The 19,650-nt window shown below is 41.1% G+C and overlaps 1 protein-coding gene across 3 annotated transcripts in view; it reads right to left on the bottom strand.

The window, feature by feature from the left end:
• Nucleotides 1-19,650, bottom strand: part of UBE3B (ubiquitin protein ligase E3B) — an 88,948-nt gene that overhangs the window by 17,294 nt on the left and 52,004 nt on the right. For all 3 annotated transcript variants that reach the window (XM_077295840.1, XM_077295859.1, XM_077295850.1), the window contains 5 exons: nucleotides 15,734-15,819; nucleotides 15,321-15,403; nucleotides 14,353-14,458; nucleotides 12,953-13,073; nucleotides 965-1,142 (listed from right to left, as the gene is read on the bottom strand). In XM_077295840.1, coding sequence (XP_077151955.1) covers nucleotides 965-1,142; nucleotides 12,953-13,073; nucleotides 14,353-14,458; nucleotides 15,321-15,403; nucleotides 15,734-15,819 — 574 coding nt within the window. The remainder of the gene's footprint in view (nucleotides 1-964; nucleotides 1,143-12,952; nucleotides 13,074-14,352; nucleotides 14,459-15,320; nucleotides 15,404-15,733; nucleotides 15,820-19,650) is intronic.

Here is a 19,650-nt window from a genome sequence, read left to right on the forward strand (position 1 = left end):
ATTTTAGTAGACCAGATTGTCCTTGTATTGGAAGGAAGGCTGCCATGTACTTCTGTCTGGCTTGGCCTCAACCGAGCCTGGGTGTAATGGCGGCCAACAGTCACGGCAGCTTTGCCGGCTGGCAGGCCGTCCTCTGCAGAATAAAAAGGGGAAAGTTGTGGAAGGGATGCAGGATCAGCCTGTCTCGATAAACAATGTACAGACAATATGAAGAAATACTTCGCTTTACTGGAGCAGTTGATGATGAAGATTACAGCTCTCCACAGTTATTCAGTACACTGAACATTCTCTCATGGTGTGACAAACCCAGCAATTTTCTGGCAATGTGTAGCAGGTCTCCTCACTCCCGCTGCATATAGCACTATTCGTGCACTAAAACTTCTCCTCTCGGCCTGGACCTTGACATCCATGGCCCCTCAGGCTTACAGGAAAGTATCTCATCACTCTTCCCACCACTGGCATTGAATCAAGACACCTCTCTTATGATCCTTAACTGACATTGTCAGGCAGTTGGGCCCTTCTTGAACCGCACAGGACACTATGTCCCATGCGGCTGAACACATTTCGCTGTGGTCCCGACAGCTACTACAGCAAAGGCACTGGCTGGCCTCCTTGATCTCCAGCACACTTAATCCCAGGAGTGCAGGGTTTCACATCTTGGGATTAGTAGTTTTCCTATGGGGGACTGCTACCCACCAAACTTCACAACAGCCCTTACGCTAATTGTGTGTAGAGTTCATAGACATTTGTGACGCCTGACTTTGCAGGGTGCCACACCACAACAGCTGTGGCAGGCACATGCCTGGCCAACCATAGCTCCCCCAGGCCAAGTTAGCAGTTTGCTCAGGGTGTGGGGACCTGGATCCAGGGCAATAAACTGAATAAACTCCCTTCTCCAAAGGAGGGGGGATTTTGAAAGTAGAATCATTCTTTTAAAAGTATGCTAACAGAAGTGAAAACTTACCCATAATCTACTGTTTGGGAGAACCAGCCCAATACAGGATGCCAGTGTGTAAGATTGGATTTCTTCTGGGACACATACTTTTGGCAGTATGATAACATTTGTGTCAGCACGCTCACAAAGTGTCCTGTCTCTTCTTCTAAAACTTTCTCTGTCAGGTGTCCTAGATGAATGAGGTTACCTGAAATGCAAAAAGAAAATATGGAAATAAGTGTAATAAAGATTTTATGAAGACTTAAGACCTTAAATGGGTTGTCTCAAGATAGGATTTTACTAGTGCATTGCTCCCCAGTCTCTAGGCCTCCCTGCTTGCCAAATGGTGATGCTCTCTTGATTGACATATTGAACCAGCGGCATCATTGTGTGCTCTCCAAAGCTGTTATATGAGGCTTTGCCTCTGCAGCACTGGAGAATAAAGTGGTACTGAAACAGGCCGGATCCAACAGGTTTCAGAGCGGTGCCTACAAGGTATACAAGGTGGTGATTTTACACATTAAAGGGTCTAAAACTACAAGTCTGCGGTCACTATGTGACGATAGACTTGGTAATCCACACATTGCACACACTGTGCGCTGTGAGGATCCTCAGGTGTCAGTGCCAGGAACAGCGGTCATATGAAGGCAAGTATGCAATATGCACAATCTGACAAGATGGGCGTAAGCAAATCGGCTTGGAAACCACAATTTTTTCACTCCTGATCTAGAGTATCAATTGGCTGGATTAACATTTAGAACAAAAATGTATACATGTAAACCTTTTTTTTAAACTATTGACCAGCTCCTGAGGTAGACTATTCTACAGATTAACAGTTCTAATGGTAAAGAAGCCTTGTGTCCTATTTCGATTGAACCTTTTTTTTCTAGGCGGGAGTGAGATCTTGTCTTTTGAGGGGTTTTCTATTTGACCATATTTTTGTATGGGCAGTTTATGTACTTATACGCGTTAGTAATGCCCTCATTAGAGGTCTCTTCTCAACACTAAATAAATGTAATTCTTTTAATGTTTCTTTATAACTAAGACCAACCATGCCCATTATCAGTTTTGCGGCTCTTCTTTGTACCTTTTCTAGTTCCAGGGAATCTTTTCTATGGACTGATGCACAGAACTGAACTACCACTAATGATTTGTAAAACAGTATTATTACCTGCTTGACCAGTGAGTTCATGCCTTTTTTTAATACATGACAATATCCTGCTGGCCTTAGAAGCCGATGATTGACACTGCATAGTGTTCTTTAGTCTGTGATCTAAGAGGACATCCAGTTCCTTCTCTATAAGTGACTCTCCTAGTTTTATCCCCCTAAACCATATGGTTCCCACATATTATTAGATGTATAACTTCATATTTATCCATATTAGACCTCATCTACAAAGTGCATGCCATCAGTTTGTCCAAGTCAGCTAATAATTTATGAACATCTTCCATAGGCTGTACTATACTATATAGTTTGGTGTCATCTGTAAAAATAGAAACAACTAATTATCCCGACTCCTTTGTCATCTATTTATATAATTGCCTTGTAATATTTTCATTTCCTGTTCTGTCCAGATGTCACCGTATCCCGCTAGTTCACCGACCGCCATATTGGGACACCCAAGTGATGGGTGTCTCAATATGGAAACTGCTGCTGGTACCAACCTATTGCACAGTACCACCAGCGGAACACCGTCGCACCACACACACACATCCTATACGCTATACGCACCACACACACACACTCACACTCTCACTCTCACACACGCAGCCTCTTGTGCGGTACCACCAGTGGAACACCGTCGCGAACAAGCCGCTGCCGGGATCAGCCGAGCGATTCACTGACTGCCGCCATCTTTGTACAGGAGGAGCGCATGCGCAGTTTTAATGTGACCACCACTATCTGTCTGCACAAAGATGGCAGCGGTCTGATTTACTGCGCCTACGCCAATTACGCGCAGATGCAGTGAATCATTCGGCTGATCAAGGCGGCAGATGCGCGACGTGTCTACAGGCAGAGAAAGCCGGTCACGTTAAAGGGTTTTCCCATGAACGAAAGTTCATTTTAAAAATTGACTGTTAAGAGACACACAACAAGCACCTATATAGACCATAAATCAACCTAAAATAGGAAAAATAACGTGATATGTCCTATATAGTCAAGGTGCACTTGTGAGAACTTCAGTGTGAACCACTGATAGAAAGGACTGAACCACCAAACCACCATAGGATAGGAAATCACCAGAGATTACCACAGCATTAGGATTAATTATATGCCTTTATTAATTGTATTGGCAATACATATAGAATAATTTTTTGTTAAAATATTTCATACAAGAGATTATCAATTAATAACATAAAATCGCAGGTAAAATACAATTTAATATATGGTACCCAAGACCCCCAGATAAACAGGTAGCACCCCTTGGAGTTACATAAAAATGCCTTTGCTCGCTGTGTTGCACATAAAAGAGAGGAAAAAGAGGGAAATACACCCAAAAATTATATATATTTTTAAAGATATAAAATAATAAATATGTGTCCAATATTTAAAATACCGTGGAAAAAAATCACAAACAAATTACATCAAATCTTCACTCAACAACCGTGATGGTGTGGAAATTAATCAATGTAAGAAATATATATAAAATTATAAAAATTGATCATATAAAGTGATAGCAACGTTTTTTTATATCTATAAAGTGTTTAAGTGCATAAGGTGACGGTATCACAGCGAGGTAGGTCTGATATATGTAAAGTGCCCTGGTGTGCAGGATGATTTTATATCAGGTTGATTATACCTATAGCATCTATATTTGCCAAACGGCCGTGGTAGTGGATTATTTAACCATAGAGACTAACGGTTTATAATAATTCTATGTGCCTATTTATATATTCTGGTGGCTGGGTGACACTATTATCATCAATTGAACACCCATAAGCCAACCAGTTAGAACTAAGGCAACACAGCACTACCGAAAAAAGTTATAGACTACCTGTAATGAGGGTTGGGTCCAGGACCTGCGTGCGCCCGACGCGCGTTTCGGATATCTATTCCTTCGTCAGGGGGTGACGAAGGAATAGATATCCGAAACGCGCGTCGGGCGCACGCAGGTCCTGGACCCAACCCTCATTACAGGTAGTCTATAACTTTTTTCGGTAGTGCTGTGTTGCCTTAGTTCTAACTGGTTGGCTTATGGGTGTTCAATTGATGATAATAGTGTCACCCAGCCACCAGAATATATAAATAGGCACATAGAATTATTATAAACCGTTAGTCTCTATGGTTAAATAATCCACTACCACGGCCGTTTGGCAAATATAGATGCTATAGGTATAATCAACCTGATATAAAATCATCCTGCACACCAGGGCACTTTACATATATCAGACCTACCTCGCTGTGATACCGTCACCTTATGCACTTAAACACTTTATAGATATAAAAAAACGTTGCTATCACTTTATATGATCAATTTTTATAATTTTATATATATTTCTTACATTGATTAATTTCCACACCATCACGGTTGTTGAGTGAAGATTTGATGTAATTTGTTTGTGATTTTTTTCCACGGTATTTTAAATATTGGACACATATTTATTATTTTATATCTTTAAAAATATATATAATTTTTGGGTGTATTTCCCTCTTTTTCCTCTCTTTTATGTGCAACACAGCGAGCAAAGGCATTTTTATGTAACTCCAAGGGGTGCTACCTGTTTATCTGGGGGTCTTGGGTACCATATATTAAATTGTATTTTACCTGCGATTTTATGTTATTAATTGATAATCTCTTGTATGAAATATTTTAACAAAAAATTATTCTATATGTATTGCCAATACAATTAATAAAGGCATATTATTAATCCTAATGCTGTGGTAATCTCTGGTGATTTCCTATCCTATGGTGGTTTGGTGGTTCAGTCCTAAAAATTGACTGTGTCTGACCATGCACGGGGCATACCACATCTCCTGGGCAGGGGAGGAAGCAAAAGATAATACTGTCATTACAGCAGGAGATCACAGAGGATTCATTTTGTGAGGTAAAATATTTCACTGACTGTTTTTAAAAAATATTTTACTTCACAAAATGTATCCTCTGCGATCTACTGCTGTAATGTCAGTATTGTCTTTTGCTTCCTCCCCCGCCCAGGAGCTGTGGTATGTTCGGTACACAGTCAGACACAGACAATTTTAAAAATTAACTTTTGTTCGTGGGAAAACCACTTTAAAAAGCAAATATCAACACCAACATGGCTCCTCCTAAAAAGTACGCCAATGACAATGAAAGTAAAGCAGCAGCAAAGGCACAACGTCGAAGACAACAAACGTCAAATGAGACTCTTGAAGAGCAACAGCATCGCTGGGACAAAAACAATGCATATAAGCGTAGGCATCAAGCACATGAGTCCCCTGATGTAAAAGTCATTAGATTATCACAGGATGCCATTAGGCACAACAGCACTGCATGCCTGCCCCCCATCGTGACATTACCGCCCTCCCGATGCGATAGCATTGGGCCTCCATCTAGCTACTAAATAAGTTGAATAATATCAGACCCAGCACTGAACCACGTATAACCAAAGATTATTTAGGAGTAGAAGACATTTACCACAACTTTCTAGGTGCGGTCTTTTAGACACTTTTAGCCATTACAAACCTTCCTTTCTAAGCCTATAGAACTTAATTTATCAAAAAGGTGTCTTTGTGGGACAGCGTCAAACGCCTTTGCAAGGTCCCAAAACACAGCTACCCAAGTCCAGGATTCTAATCATCACCTCATAAAAATGTATCAGGTTACCGTATTTTCCGGCGTATAAGACGACTGGGCGTATAAGATGACCCCACAACTTTTCTAGTTAAAATATAAAATCTTCTTAAAAGTCGGGGGTCTTCTTATACGCCGTGTGTCGGCTTATAGGGCGGGTGACCAATGTGCATATGGTGGGGTGGAGTGGTCCCAATGACGAAGAGAGGGGGCGTCTCACAGGGAAGGTGTAAGTGGAGTATCCCCCTATTACCTCATTGTGGCAGCGATGCTCTCCGTGCTGGGGGGGGCGGCAGCAGCTCCTCTTTGTGCAGAATGGTGTCTCCGTGCTGGGGCGGCTCCTCTTTGTGCAGCATGGGGGGCTCTGTGCCGGGGGTCGAGATGTATCTTTGTGCAGCGTTGGGGCTCCGCCCGCATTTCCTCAAAGCCCGGAGGCCCCGGCAGCTCCATTGCTGCGATGCGGTGGCCTCCGGGAAAATGACCGCTGGGGTTGGTGCATGCTCAGATTCAGATGTCGTCTCCCGAGATCTCGGGACGAGATCTGAATCAGCATGCGCCGTCCCCAGCATTTTCCCGGAGGCCACCGCATCGCAGCAATGGAGCTGCCGGGGCCTCCGGGCTTTGAGGAAATGCCGGTGGAGCACCAACGCTGCACAAAGATATGCCGCCGCCCCCAGCACAGAGCCCCCATGCTGCACAAAGAGGAGCCGCCGCCGCCCCCAGCACGGAGACACCATGCTGCACAAAGAGGAGCCGCCGCCCCCCCAGCACGGAGAGCATCGCTGCCACAATGAGGTAATAGGGGGATACTCCACTTACTCCTTCCCTGTGAGACACCCCCTCTCTTCGTCATCGGGACCACTCCCCCCCCACCCACCATATGCACATTGGTCCGCACCCGCCCTATAAGACGACACATGGCGTATAAGACGACCCCCGACTTTTTTAAGATTTTCAGGGGTTAAAAGGTCGTCTTATACGCCGGAGAATACGGTACTTTGACAACTTCTGTCCTAAGTAAAACTGTGCTGACCATCCTTTGTTATTTTTTACAACATATTCATGTACGGTATATAGTCACTTGCAAGCCCCTCAAACATTTTTCCTACAATGAAAGTTAAAGTTACTAGCGTATAATTTTTGAAAATGTGCACTACATTAGCTTTGCACCAGTCGCTCAGCACAACACCAGTTACTAGAGAGTCTCTAAAAATTATTTACAGGACCAAAGTGGTAACTGAGCTGAGTTCCTTAACCCCTTAACGACTAGGGGTAGTTCAGTTTTTGAATTTCTGATTTTTGCTCCCCTTCTTCCCAGAGCCATAACTTTTTTATTTTTAGGTCAATATGGCCATATGAGGGCTTGTTTTATGTAGGACAAGTTGTACTTTTGACCAACACCATTGGTTTTAAAATATTGTGTACTGGAAAATGGGAAAAAAAAATTCCAAGTGCAGTGAAATGTCAAAAAAAGTGCAATTCCACAGTAGTTTTTTTGTTGCTTTTTTTTTACCTTCTTCACTAAATGCTAAAACTGACCTGCCATTATGATTCTCCAGGTCATTACGAGTTTGTAGACACCAACCATGTCTAGGTTCTTTTTTATCTATGTGATAAAAAAAAATCCATAATTTCTTAAAAAAAAAAAAAAAAACATTTTCAGAGATCCGTAGCGTCTCCATTTTTCATGATCTCGGGTTTGGGTGAGGGCTTATTTTTTGTGTGCCGAGCTGACGATTTTATTGATACCATTTTGTGGTAGATATGATATTTTGAACGCCCGTTATTGCATTTTAATGCAATGTCGCGGCGACCCAAAAAAGTAATTCTGGTGTTTTGAATTTTTTTCTCGTTACATCATTTACCGTATATACTCGAGTATAAGCCGACCCGAGTAAAAGCAGAGACCCCTAATTTTGCCACAAAAACCTGGGAAAACTGAATGACTCGAGTATAAGCCTAGGGTGGAAAATGCAGCAGCTACCGGTAAATGTCAAAATTAAAAATAGGTACCAATAAAAGTAAAATTAATTCAGATATCCGTAGGTTAAGTGTTTTTGAATATCCATATTGAATCAGGAGCCCCATATAATGCTCCATACAGTTCATGATGGGCCCCATATAATGCTCCATACAAAATACGCCCCATATCAGGGGTGTCAAACTGCATTCCTCGAGGGCCTCAAACCATGCGTGTTTTCAAGATTTCCTTCTCATTGCACAAGGTGCTGGAATCATTCTGTGCAGGTGATTAAATGATCACCTGTGCAATACAAGGAAATCCTGAAAACATGACCTGTTTGCAGCCCTTGAGGAATGCAGTTTGACACCCCTGCCCCATATAATGCTCCATACAGTTTATGATGGGCCCCATAAGATGCTCCATATTAAAATACAGACATTTGCCCCATATAATGCTGCACAAATGCTGATTATGGCCCCATAAGATGCTCCATAGAGATATTTGCCCCATATAATGCTGTACAAATGCTGATTATGGCCCCATAAGATGCTCCATAGACACATTTGCCCCGTATAATGCTCCACAAATGCTGATTATGGCCCCATTAGATGCTCCATAGAGATATTTGCCCCATATAATGCTCCACAAATGCTGCTTATGGCCCCATAAGATGCTCCATAGAGATATTTGCCCCATATAATGCTCCACAAATGCTGATTATGGCCCCACAAGATACTCCATAGAGATATTTGCCTCGTATAATGCTCCAGAAACGCTGATTATGGCCCCATAAGATGCTCCATAGAGACATTTGCCCCATATAATGCTGCACAAATGCTGATTATGGCCCCATAGGATGCTCCATATAGATATTTGCCCCATATAATGCTGCACATGGCCTCATAAGATGCTCCATATAAATATTTGCCCCATACAATGCTGCACAAATGCTGATTATGGCGCCATAAGATGTCCATAGACTATTATGCCCCATATGCTGTTGCTGCGATAAAAAAAAAAAAAAATCACATACTCACCTCTCGTTGCACAGGCCCCCGGCACCTGCTATATTCACCTGTCCGCGTTCCACCGTTGGCGCCGCTGCGTCTTCCGCGTCTTCTGCACTGACTGTTCAGGCAGAGGGCAGCGCGCACACTAATCGCGCCCTCTGACCTGAGCGTCACTGCAGAGGACGCAGAAGACACAGCGGCGCCGACGGTGGAATGGGGACAGGAGAATATCGCGCACTGCCCCCCGTCATAGTCACCTGCTCCCGGCGTGGTCCCTGGTTCTCCGGGCGGTGACAGCTTCCTCCTGTATTGAGCGGTCACATGGTACTGCTCATTACAGTAATGAATATGTGGCTCCACCCCTATGGGAGTGGAGTCGGGTCCATATTCATCACTGTAATGAGCGGTACCATGTGACCGCTCAATACTGGAAGAAGCTGTCACTGCCCAGAGAACCAGGGACGTGTAGGGACCGCGCCAGGAGCAGGTGAGTATTATTATATAGCTGCCGCTCCCCGTCCCCTGCCGACCCCTGGGAATGACTCGAGTATAAGCCGAGGGGGCAATTTCAGCCTTAAAAAAGGACTGAATTCTCGGCTTATACGGTAATTCTTTTTTTTATATTGATAGATCGGGCAATTCTGAACACGACAATACCAAATATGTGTATATTTGTGGTTTTTTTAATTGTTTTATTTTGAATGGGGCGAAAGGGGGGTGATTTGAACTTTTACATTTTTTTAATATTTTTAAAAACTTTTTTTTTCTTTTTGCATGCTTCAATAGTCTATAGTCAATAGGAGACCAGAAGCTGCACTACTTTGATCTCCTCTTCTACAAACAGGGGATAATCAGATCGCCTGTGTGAAGCAGAAATACTCACCTGCTATGAGCACTGACCACGGGGCAACGCTCATAGCAATCTGGCAATCACAACCACAGAGGGCTGTTGCAGACCTCTGGTTGTCATGCCGACCCATCAGCGACCCGCGATCATGTTACAGAGTCATCGATGGCCGAGATTAGTGATGCAGTTCCTGTAAGCACGAGTTAAATGCCACTGTCAGAGATGGAAAGCGGTATTTAACTAGTTAACAGCCGGGGGTGGATCGAGATTCCACTCGCAGCTGTTGTGGGCACATGTCAGCTGTATAGATCACTGTCATGTACCCGGAAAGTTGTGACTTCAGCGCCAGAGCCTGCACCAAATAGGGGAAGTCCAACATGTGCGTACTATTATGCCACATGTCGGAAAGGAATTAAAGAGATCAGTCATCAGGTTTTTGCTACTCCATCTTAGAGTAGGATGATATAAGAACAGATACCCTGATTCTAGCAAAGTTTCACTTACTGGGCTGCTTGCTGCAGTTTTGATAAAATCACCATTTTCTTTTGCAGATCTACCAGTTCTCTGAATGCTGAGCTAGGTGTACCCCCAAACACTACTGATTGGCAGCTTTCAGTGTACACTATTCATAGACAGAAAGCTGCCAATCAGTGGTGGGGGCAGGATTATACAGAGCTCATGAATAAGGAGGACTAACAGGCAGCAGGTTTAGCAGTCCTCTGGTGATAATCTCCTGCTGATAAAACCGTGATTATATAAAATCTGCAGCATGCAGTCCAGTGACATCACTGAAATGATGGCCGCTGTCTCTATATTATGCTGCACTATGATTAGGTGACAAAATCCCTTTAAAAACTCTGGGATGCAGAACATCTGGGATGGGGATTTCTCTTTTACCATATGTACATTTAACCACCTGAGTATATTAAATTACATATTAAGAGCAATGGCATTGACCACATCCACCACGCTTTCTTCTTTGGCAGCATTACTAAATAGGATCTTCAGAGTTGAAAAATCCATTTATTTTTTCTGCTTTCTCTTGAACCTCTGTGACTAACTCCTCATTACCATTATTTAGGGAAGACACCAGTGCAGATCTTGGTTTTGTATTTATGTGTTTTGTTGTTTTTTAATCAAATAATTTTTTTGAACAACATTAAACAAGAAATAATACACATGATGTTCAAAGCAAGGGGGGAGCAAACATATTCCTCAAAAACAGTTCTCAATTATCAAAACATGTATACAATTTGCTATTCAGTACCCGAAAACCTTGATAAATGTATGGATAACAAATTGCCAAACATTCACTACCGTTACATAGAAGGGAAGAAAACAAAATTTATGAGACACATTAACATTCCCAGGAATACTAGGAAGACACACTAAGGTTATTTAGGACATTCTCAAATACATTGCACATCCTCTCTAATAACAATACTCTTGATGGCATTCCAGGAGTATCCAACTATGGACCCCATATCCTCCTGACTTTATTCATTGAATTAAGTATTTTGTCTATATGTTTTTCCAATCTGATAACATTATTAAATCTTTTTTTAATTAACAAATTAAGGGGTTAATCATTTGGATGCAATATATTTCCTGGTCTGATATAGGATAACCAAAATCCTGATCTATACGAGATCAAATTCTATGTCATCCTCAATTACCCCAAAGTACATGTTAGAAATGACCAGATCCAACAGAGCATCGACTCGCCAGGTCTTCTACAAACTAACACACAAAATTATTCTATAACAAGCTGATAAATGTTCTCCACATTGCAGTTAAATCAGAGCCATGACCCCAGTCAATACCTGAGTAACTATAAACTCCCGCTATCATTACAGTGCCAGCATGGGCAGCCCCAGCCATCGGATCATGCATTTGGCCCTCCAACTCCTCAGTGATGTTGGGGGGGGGGGGGGGGATTACATAAAAAAATAATATATCGGAGTTTACCTCCCTTTGTAATATCACTAACAAGGTTTTAACTTCCTCACAATCTTACTAACCTATTGCCTGTTACACACACTTTCATATCCTTCATAACACACAGACGCACTCCTCCTCCTTTCCTATTTTCCCTGTCTTCCCGAAAGAGCATAAAACTAGGAAGTTTCCCAGCCCAGTGATGTTAAGAGTCCAACTATGTTCTAAGCAACATCAACCACATCAATCTGTGCTTCCAATAACAAGGCTCTGAGCTCTCCCATTTTTCTGAAAATGTATGGGCACATTTGTCTGATTGGGGATCACCCTATATACTGCATTAATCCATCTCCTACAGTCCTCCCCTCCAGCTCCAAGTCTGACAAGTTTATAACCTAACTATCCCATTACATTTTTCCTTATCCTCTGCCAACATCCCTACTTTAAATACTCGGACACTCCTGCTAGTATGCTCTCCCCCAGAACAACAGACCCGCTTCACTTCAGGTGCAATGTATCTGCAGAATATAGATTGGACCCCAATAAAACATCATCCCAATGCTCTAAGGAAATCCTTTGTTCTGCACCTGGGCTGAAACCATGCATGTAACTTCCTAAATTCCTGCAGTCTCTCCGGTGATGCACAAGTAGTATTCCAGAGAATACTACCTCGGAGGTCCTTACCTTCTTTCAAATTATTTTGAAAGATCATCTACCTACCATCTATTCATCATCTACCAAATGGTTACTACATGGACCACAACAGCTGGATCATTCCCGGTCACAGACTAATTTATTAACCTGTTCCACCACATACCAAAACATGGCACCCATGAGAAAGCAAACTACTTGGTTGGGCGGTCTTGGAGACAAATTACTGTCAAGTAGCTGGCCAGTTTTCCCAGCTCATACAGATGGCAACCCTAGTGGGTACTGCTCTCCCAGAGACTGACATCCTTGCATCATCCCCCATTTTGGCAATTTTACTTGTAAGCACAGAAACAGGAGCAGCCTTCAGTTTCTTAGACCTCTTTCCACTCCCTGTTACTACATGAAGCTAACCTGCCTGCTGCTCCTGACCCACTTCTCCACCCTCCATTTGTACCCCACCAGTTGCTTCCTCAGTGAGCAGTATGCTCCTCTCAAGATTTTCAATAGCTGCTATTTGCTCCTCCTGATCTCTAATGAGATTCCAGATGGACGTGTTCCAAACTGCCACAGCGGCATTTACCCTGAAACTCTAGCTCCAGTTGTGCATACATATGGCAGACTGTGCACTGAGGAAACCTTACATCCTGCTATCCGTTAACAAACCAAAAAAACAGTAACGAATTTAAAAAAGTAAGGAAAATAGTTGTCATATATTTTAGCAAAAAAAAAAAGAAAAAATCCTGGTCATTTTTTGTCAGCTGAAAAATACGCAGTTACTTTATGTTTTTTTTCTTTATAGCAGAAGTTTCATCAGCTCCATTTTAAGTTATACAGTACCTAGTAAGCACAGGGTGTGACTGCCTTCTAGACAAGCACACACATCTCTGCACTGTTCTTCCCGGCTCATGAACAACACGAATTTATGAAAGAGTCCATTTGATTCGATCACAGATAATCTCTGAAACATACAAAGAAAGAGATACATGAGGAAAAAATATGCAATGCAACTGAACAGCAGCTCTCTAATGGAAAGACTACTGTAAATCTGACAATAGATGTTAAATCTGTCAGATTTCATCAGAATCAAAAGTTTAATCCACAGGCTAAGGTAGCCATCTATGAAGAGTTTGTCAGCCATTAATACAACTATTCTATTGAGCATAACACCTTCATAAAACACATGCCCACATAATTTTCATAAAATAAATTATATTAGTTTGTGGACCATATCATTGGATATTAAGGGGTAATCGCAACATAAAGAACCAGAAACCGCAGCAAACACACGATCAAAAAAACCCCCAATACAATGTAATACTATGAATATACAAAATGCTTTATTGAAGAAAAATTGACAAGGTATAAGATATGGGAATAAACAAGGCTGATGTTGTTATACACATGTTTGGAAACGCTGAAATGCACACCATGGAATGGGAATACAATCACTAGGTGGATATAACGGTATATTCAGTTGGTAAAGAGTTAATCCATAATATAAACCTCACACCCGGCTAAACACAGGCAACTATAATAGTATAAAACCCATTACCCAATAATACAGTATATTATTTACCTGTGAAGCACAGAGAGCAGTCCCACCACAGCGTGCACTTCGCCCCAACGCGCGTTTCGGCGTGATGGCCTTTCTCAAGGGCCATGAGAAAGGCCATCACGCCGAAACGCGCGTTGGGGCGAAGTGCACGCTGTGGTGGGACTGCTCTCTGTGCTTCACAGGTAAATAATATACTGTATTATTGGGTAATGGGTTTTATACTATTATAGTTGCCTGTGTTTAGCCGGGTGTGAGGTTTATATTATGGATTAACTCTTTACCAACTGAATATACCGTTATATCCACCTAGTGATTGTATTCCCATTCCATGGTGTGCATTTCAGCGTTTCCAAACATGTGTATAACAACATCAGCCTTGTTTATTCCCATATCTTATACCTTGTCAATTTTTCTTCAATAAAGCATTTTGTATATTCATAGTATTACATTGTATTGGGGGTTTTTTTGATCGTGTGTTTGCTGCGGTTTCTAACTATTCTATTGAATGTAGATGACTAAGGACTAAGAATTGCACATGACTAATGCACGCTTAGATTTTAAACGCAAACTCAGACCCTATTCCTTACTGTACCCCAAGAAATGACAAGAACACCGAGCTTTCTATAGGGGTGAATAAATCATTTTTCTTATGTTCATGTTGACATTTGTTTAAGTAACTTACATCTGGAGTAAGGACAGATAAATGTGATATCAAAGCAGGAACAGACATTATGTGGATAAGAAAGGAGCGGAGAAGATTGTCAGAAAATTGTGCGGCCAGCACCGGACTGGAAAAAAAAAAAGAAAAGATTATTAATCCCATTAAGATTCTCAAAAACTTTTTACTTATCTTAATGTAAAGAAAAGAAAACTAAATGTAAGCATGGCCTTAAAGGAGTTCTCCAAAATGGCTGCCATCACATATTTCAACCTTCAACATGTCCTAGGCATTAGGAGGAGTTGAGTGAAAAAACACTGCTAGAAAGCGGTTTCTGAGTAATGTTGGAGCAAGTTTCGGTAAGGCTGAGGAACAGCTTCAAGGAGAAGCATAACTGATCTTCTCACTCAGCCTGACAAGGTTTACAACTGGATACAAGGAACGGCTGAAGCAGGAGAAAAAAATATTTCCTCAGCTGACTAAACAGAACAGGCTTCTATTGCTTCATGTTACCTCCGTGCTACATTATATGCCCATTTTCATCAGTCAGTCTCTCTGCCCTGCTGCTTCATCACAATGCTGCTTCTCAGCTTTACCAGAACTTGATCTGCTCTGACATCGCTCAGAGGCATTTGTCTCGAGGCAACCCACCCTAATGCATGCCTAGAACGGGTTGCAGCATGAAATGTGATTGCAGCAATTTGGAACAACTCTGAGAATCCCTTTAATTATCCAAAATACAGTTTACTAAGTTAAACACATTAGTCTTTCACATAGGATTCATCTAATGACTTAGAATGACTAGAAAAAGGTGAAAAAAGACTTCACATATACATTGATTTATTCAACAAAACACCTTCGCTAAAACAAACTGTACCTTAGTATCAAATAATTTCATATTACTATAATAAAATATCAAAAATAGCTATAAGCAAACACACAAAAAGACAATATTGCATCCAATACTACAAAATTATTCCAATGAATCATACCGCAGTGCCAGAGAAAATATTGCTGTTAATGTGGCTTTAGACAGGGATGGGCGTGATCGAGCCAGACCATTGGTGAGAAGAATCTGCAATAATAAATACTCAAGTTTTCAAATAAGAATCATATAACTATTATCAATTACCTGGACTGCTGCTAATATGCTCCAATCACAATACAAGAACTACATGAAAGTAAAAATGGGAATTACAATTTCTTACAAGAAAGGCAGGACAGGTAGGTATAAGATTTCCTATAATGTAACCTAAGCTAACATTAACATTTCATAATGAAGAAGTTTCCATTACTCATACAGTGTCACTATTGCTCATATGATACTATCACACAATGGCAGTTATAAAGAAGAGATTCATTTTAACAAAGATGTCTTTCAGTTAGCACAGGAGGCAGAGTATACCTGTAATACAGAATAGAAGCCTTTCTGATTGAGATGCCCCATGATATTTGCACAGATATGGGTCATTGCAGGTCTTAGATTTTCACCTACAAGACACAAAGGGAAAGCAAATACAAAATGAAAAATTAGAATAAGAGCAATATGATCAATGCTACTGATACACTTCAGCTGCTCTAGACAGACTAGTGACACCAGAGGGTACAACAGTGATCTCAGTGCAAAGCAGCAATATTACATGGAATCCAGACTAATTCGAACACATACTTTCTTGTACCTTTTTTCCTCTCAAAGGCTACGTTCACATTTGCGTTGTGCGCCGCAGCGTCGGCGCCGCAGCGCACAACGCAAACAAAAACGCGGCAAAACGCACGCTAAAACGCTGCGTTTTGCGCCGCATGCGTCGTTTTTGCCCGCAAGTTGGACGCAAAAAAAATGCAACTTGAAGCGTTTCTTGCGTCCAACGCTTGCGGCCATGCGGCGCAAAACGCAGCACAACGCATGTCCATGCGCCCCCATGTTAAGTATAGGGGCGCATGACGCATGCGGCGCCGCTGCGGCGCCCGACGCTGCGGCGCTGACCGCAAATGTGAACGTAGCCAAAGGGATGGTCAGCAGCAAAAAGATACATGTATGTTTCTGTTCAGGTCCTGACATCCTTGCATCATCACCCATTTTGGCAATTTTACTAGGTAGCACAGAAACTTGAACAGATTTAATTTTCTTAGACCTCTTTCCGCTCTCTGTTTCAATAGAAATGTCCTTTTAATAACATGTTGGTCTGGGATATCGATATACAGAACGATTATCCAATGCAATGTAATATACTTATCTCTGACATCATTCTAAAAAACGCATCTATAAGGGTATGTTTCCACGTTCAGGATTGCATCAGGATTTGACGCAGATAAAATCTGTACCAGATCTGCACCTGAGGTCACTGGCAGGTCACCTGCGTTTTTCATGCGTTTGTTGACGCGTTTTGATGCGTTTTTTTAATGCGGATTTGTGTGTGTTTTTGTAAGCTCAATAAAGATATACAAAAAAAAAAAGAATTGTGATGTCATATCTTGTCCAACCTCTTCATTTACATACTCCATTGAAGAATATACACACACAGCTAGATAGATAGATACGTTAGATGGATACAATAGATAGATAGATACGATACATATCTATCGTATCTGTCTATCTATTGTATCTATCTATCATATCTATCTATGGATCTATCTATCGTATTTATCTATGGTATCTATCGATATATCTATGTATTATCTACCGATATATCTATCTATAAATATATCTATATATAGATATATCGATAGATATATTGATAGATAATAGATAAATAGATAGATACGATAGATAGATGGATACAATAGATAGATACGATAGATATCTATCATATCTATCTATTGTATCCATCTATCGTATCTATCTATCTATTGATATATCTATTTATAAATATATATATATCGATATATAGATATATCGATAGATATATCGATAGATAATAGATAAATAGATAATAGATAGATACGATACATAGATAGATAATAGATAAACACATGATTGATAGATACGATAGATAGATAGATAGATGGATACGATAGATATATACGATAGATGGATCACACAAGCGAAAAAGGAGATTTTTGTGTACTCACCGTAAAATCTCTTTCTCTTAGCCTCTAATTGAGGGACACAGGACCATGGGTGTTATGCTGCTGTCCACTAGGAGGCGACACTATGCATAATCTGAAAAAGATTAACCGTGGCTCCTCCTCTGCAGTATACACCCCTGGACAGCGTCAGCCTTCTCCAGTTTTTTGCAAAAGCAGTAGGAGGAATGTAACATGAATAACATAGACATGCCTATAAGAAGGCCACTATGTACGAGCTCAAAGAACAATATGAGAACTCAACAGTAACAACGGCCCGAAAAGGGCAACAGGGTGGGAGCTGTGTACCCCAATTAGAGGCTAAGAGAAAGAGATTTTACGGTGAGTACACAAAAATCTCCTTTACTCTGTCGCCTCATTGGGGGACACAGGACCATGGGACGTCCCAAAGCAGTCCCTGGGTGGGAAGCAATGGACGAATATTGTGCAAACAGGCCCCTATACTTGGGGCACCGCCGCCTGCAGAACAGGGCTGTGGAGTCGGAGTCAGAGTCGTGGAGTCGGAGTTAGTTTTGGTTGGAGTCGGAGTCGGTACAAATGTACCGACTCCAGCTTTAAAAAATGTATTAATATTTCATAATTGAACTTTCATATGAATTTTATAAATGTTACTCAAATATATATGTTCTATCAAACTATGAACAACAGTGATAAGCAGTTCTGCTGGAGATAGAGACATTTCTTACTTCTTGTGTGTCACTGTTCTCCACTGCCCTTATCTAATCTTATACTTGGTTAACCTCATGCTGCCCCAACCCCCCTACTTACAATGTATGAAACTGAAAGTGAAAATGTGTTGCAAATTCTTAGTAGTAAAGCTCCTCCTCTAGACTAGATGTTTACTAGGTGTGCGTCTTCCAAGCATCTCACAGCTGCTACTCAGAAGAGGAAGACTGTAAGAAGTATTATCCTTTCAACAAACTTTGCATCAGTTAACTGTGAGTACATGAGGAATAACAGTATTACTGACCACTATATCAGTTGTACGACCTGGCAATAATTTTGTACAATTGTTTTTAGGAAAAACAATTGTCATTTGGATTGTGAATGCAGAATTAAAAACCTGAGAATGTCAAAGAAGCGTCACATTAAATCAGCTGTATTTGAACATTTCACCATCACTCAAGATACAAAACATTATGTCTGTCAGTGTATAACAAATGATCCAGACGAAAACAAATGCTGTGAAGCCAAGATCAGTGCATATTCAGGCAAAGATAAAAATGCTCCTACCAGAGCTTCTAATCTAAAGAGACATTTACAGCGCTTTCATCCAGAAGTACTGAAAGCAGTGGATGAGAAAGACTGCATCCAAACCAATGAACCAGTGCCCAGCTCTTCCAGCCAAACAAAGGAGCAGAGAACTTTGCAGCCATCAGTTGCAAGATATTTTGTCAGTGACAAAGTTACTGTGACAATGACAGTAGATACATTTAAAAAACAGATCATAGAGCTTGTTATAAAGGATAGTGTGCCTATTTCATTATTTTCACGACCAGTTTTTATGTGTCTGAATGGGGAAATGGCCCGCAAGCTTGGTGTTTCTCTGGAGAGAGAGAGAATTAGAAAATTAGTAATCGAAGAAACTTTTAAACAAAAGGAAGAACTTTAAAAAAACTCTCAAGGGACGCTTTCTGTTTCTTAAAATGGATGCCTGCACACGTCACAGAGTGAACTATTTTGTCATCAATGTCCGATTTGTTTGTGACAAAAATGAAATAGTTACCAAGACATTGGCAGTAAAAGACACCAAAGCTCATCACACCAGTGAGTTTCTATAGGTCTTGGTGGAAAAGGTTCTGCAAGACTATGAACTTAAAAAAGAGCAAGTTCTTTCTGTCGTAACTGACAATGCTTCAAATATGATAAGTACTATTAGGCTAATGAATGAGAGTAATGATGGTGACCAGCAGCTAGAAGAACATTCTGGGTCCACAGACACAGAAATGTTTGAAATAGAGGAACACAGTATTGTAACTGAGGAGCAAACTGAAGTTGCTTCAGATGAACAGCAACATGATAGTTTAGATGATCTTGTTGAAACTGTGTCAATACGTTCTTTCATTCATCACATGCGCTGTGTTGTGCATACGCTACAGCTGGCTATAAGGGACAGTCTGCAAGAAGGACATGCTGCTGCACTGATTGGCAAGGTGAGAAAATTGGCTACTGTTGCCAGAACCCCTAAAGTTGACTCAATTTTGAAGAGACGTGCTGGAAAAGGGGCAATTATTGATC

The sequence above is a fragment of the Ranitomeya variabilis genome, chromosome 1 (genome assembly GCF_051348905.1).
Source record: "Ranitomeya variabilis isolate aRanVar5 chromosome 1, aRanVar5.hap1, whole genome shotgun sequence".
Taxonomy (NCBI): Eukaryota; Metazoa; Chordata; class Amphibia; order Anura; family Dendrobatidae; genus Ranitomeya; species Ranitomeya variabilis.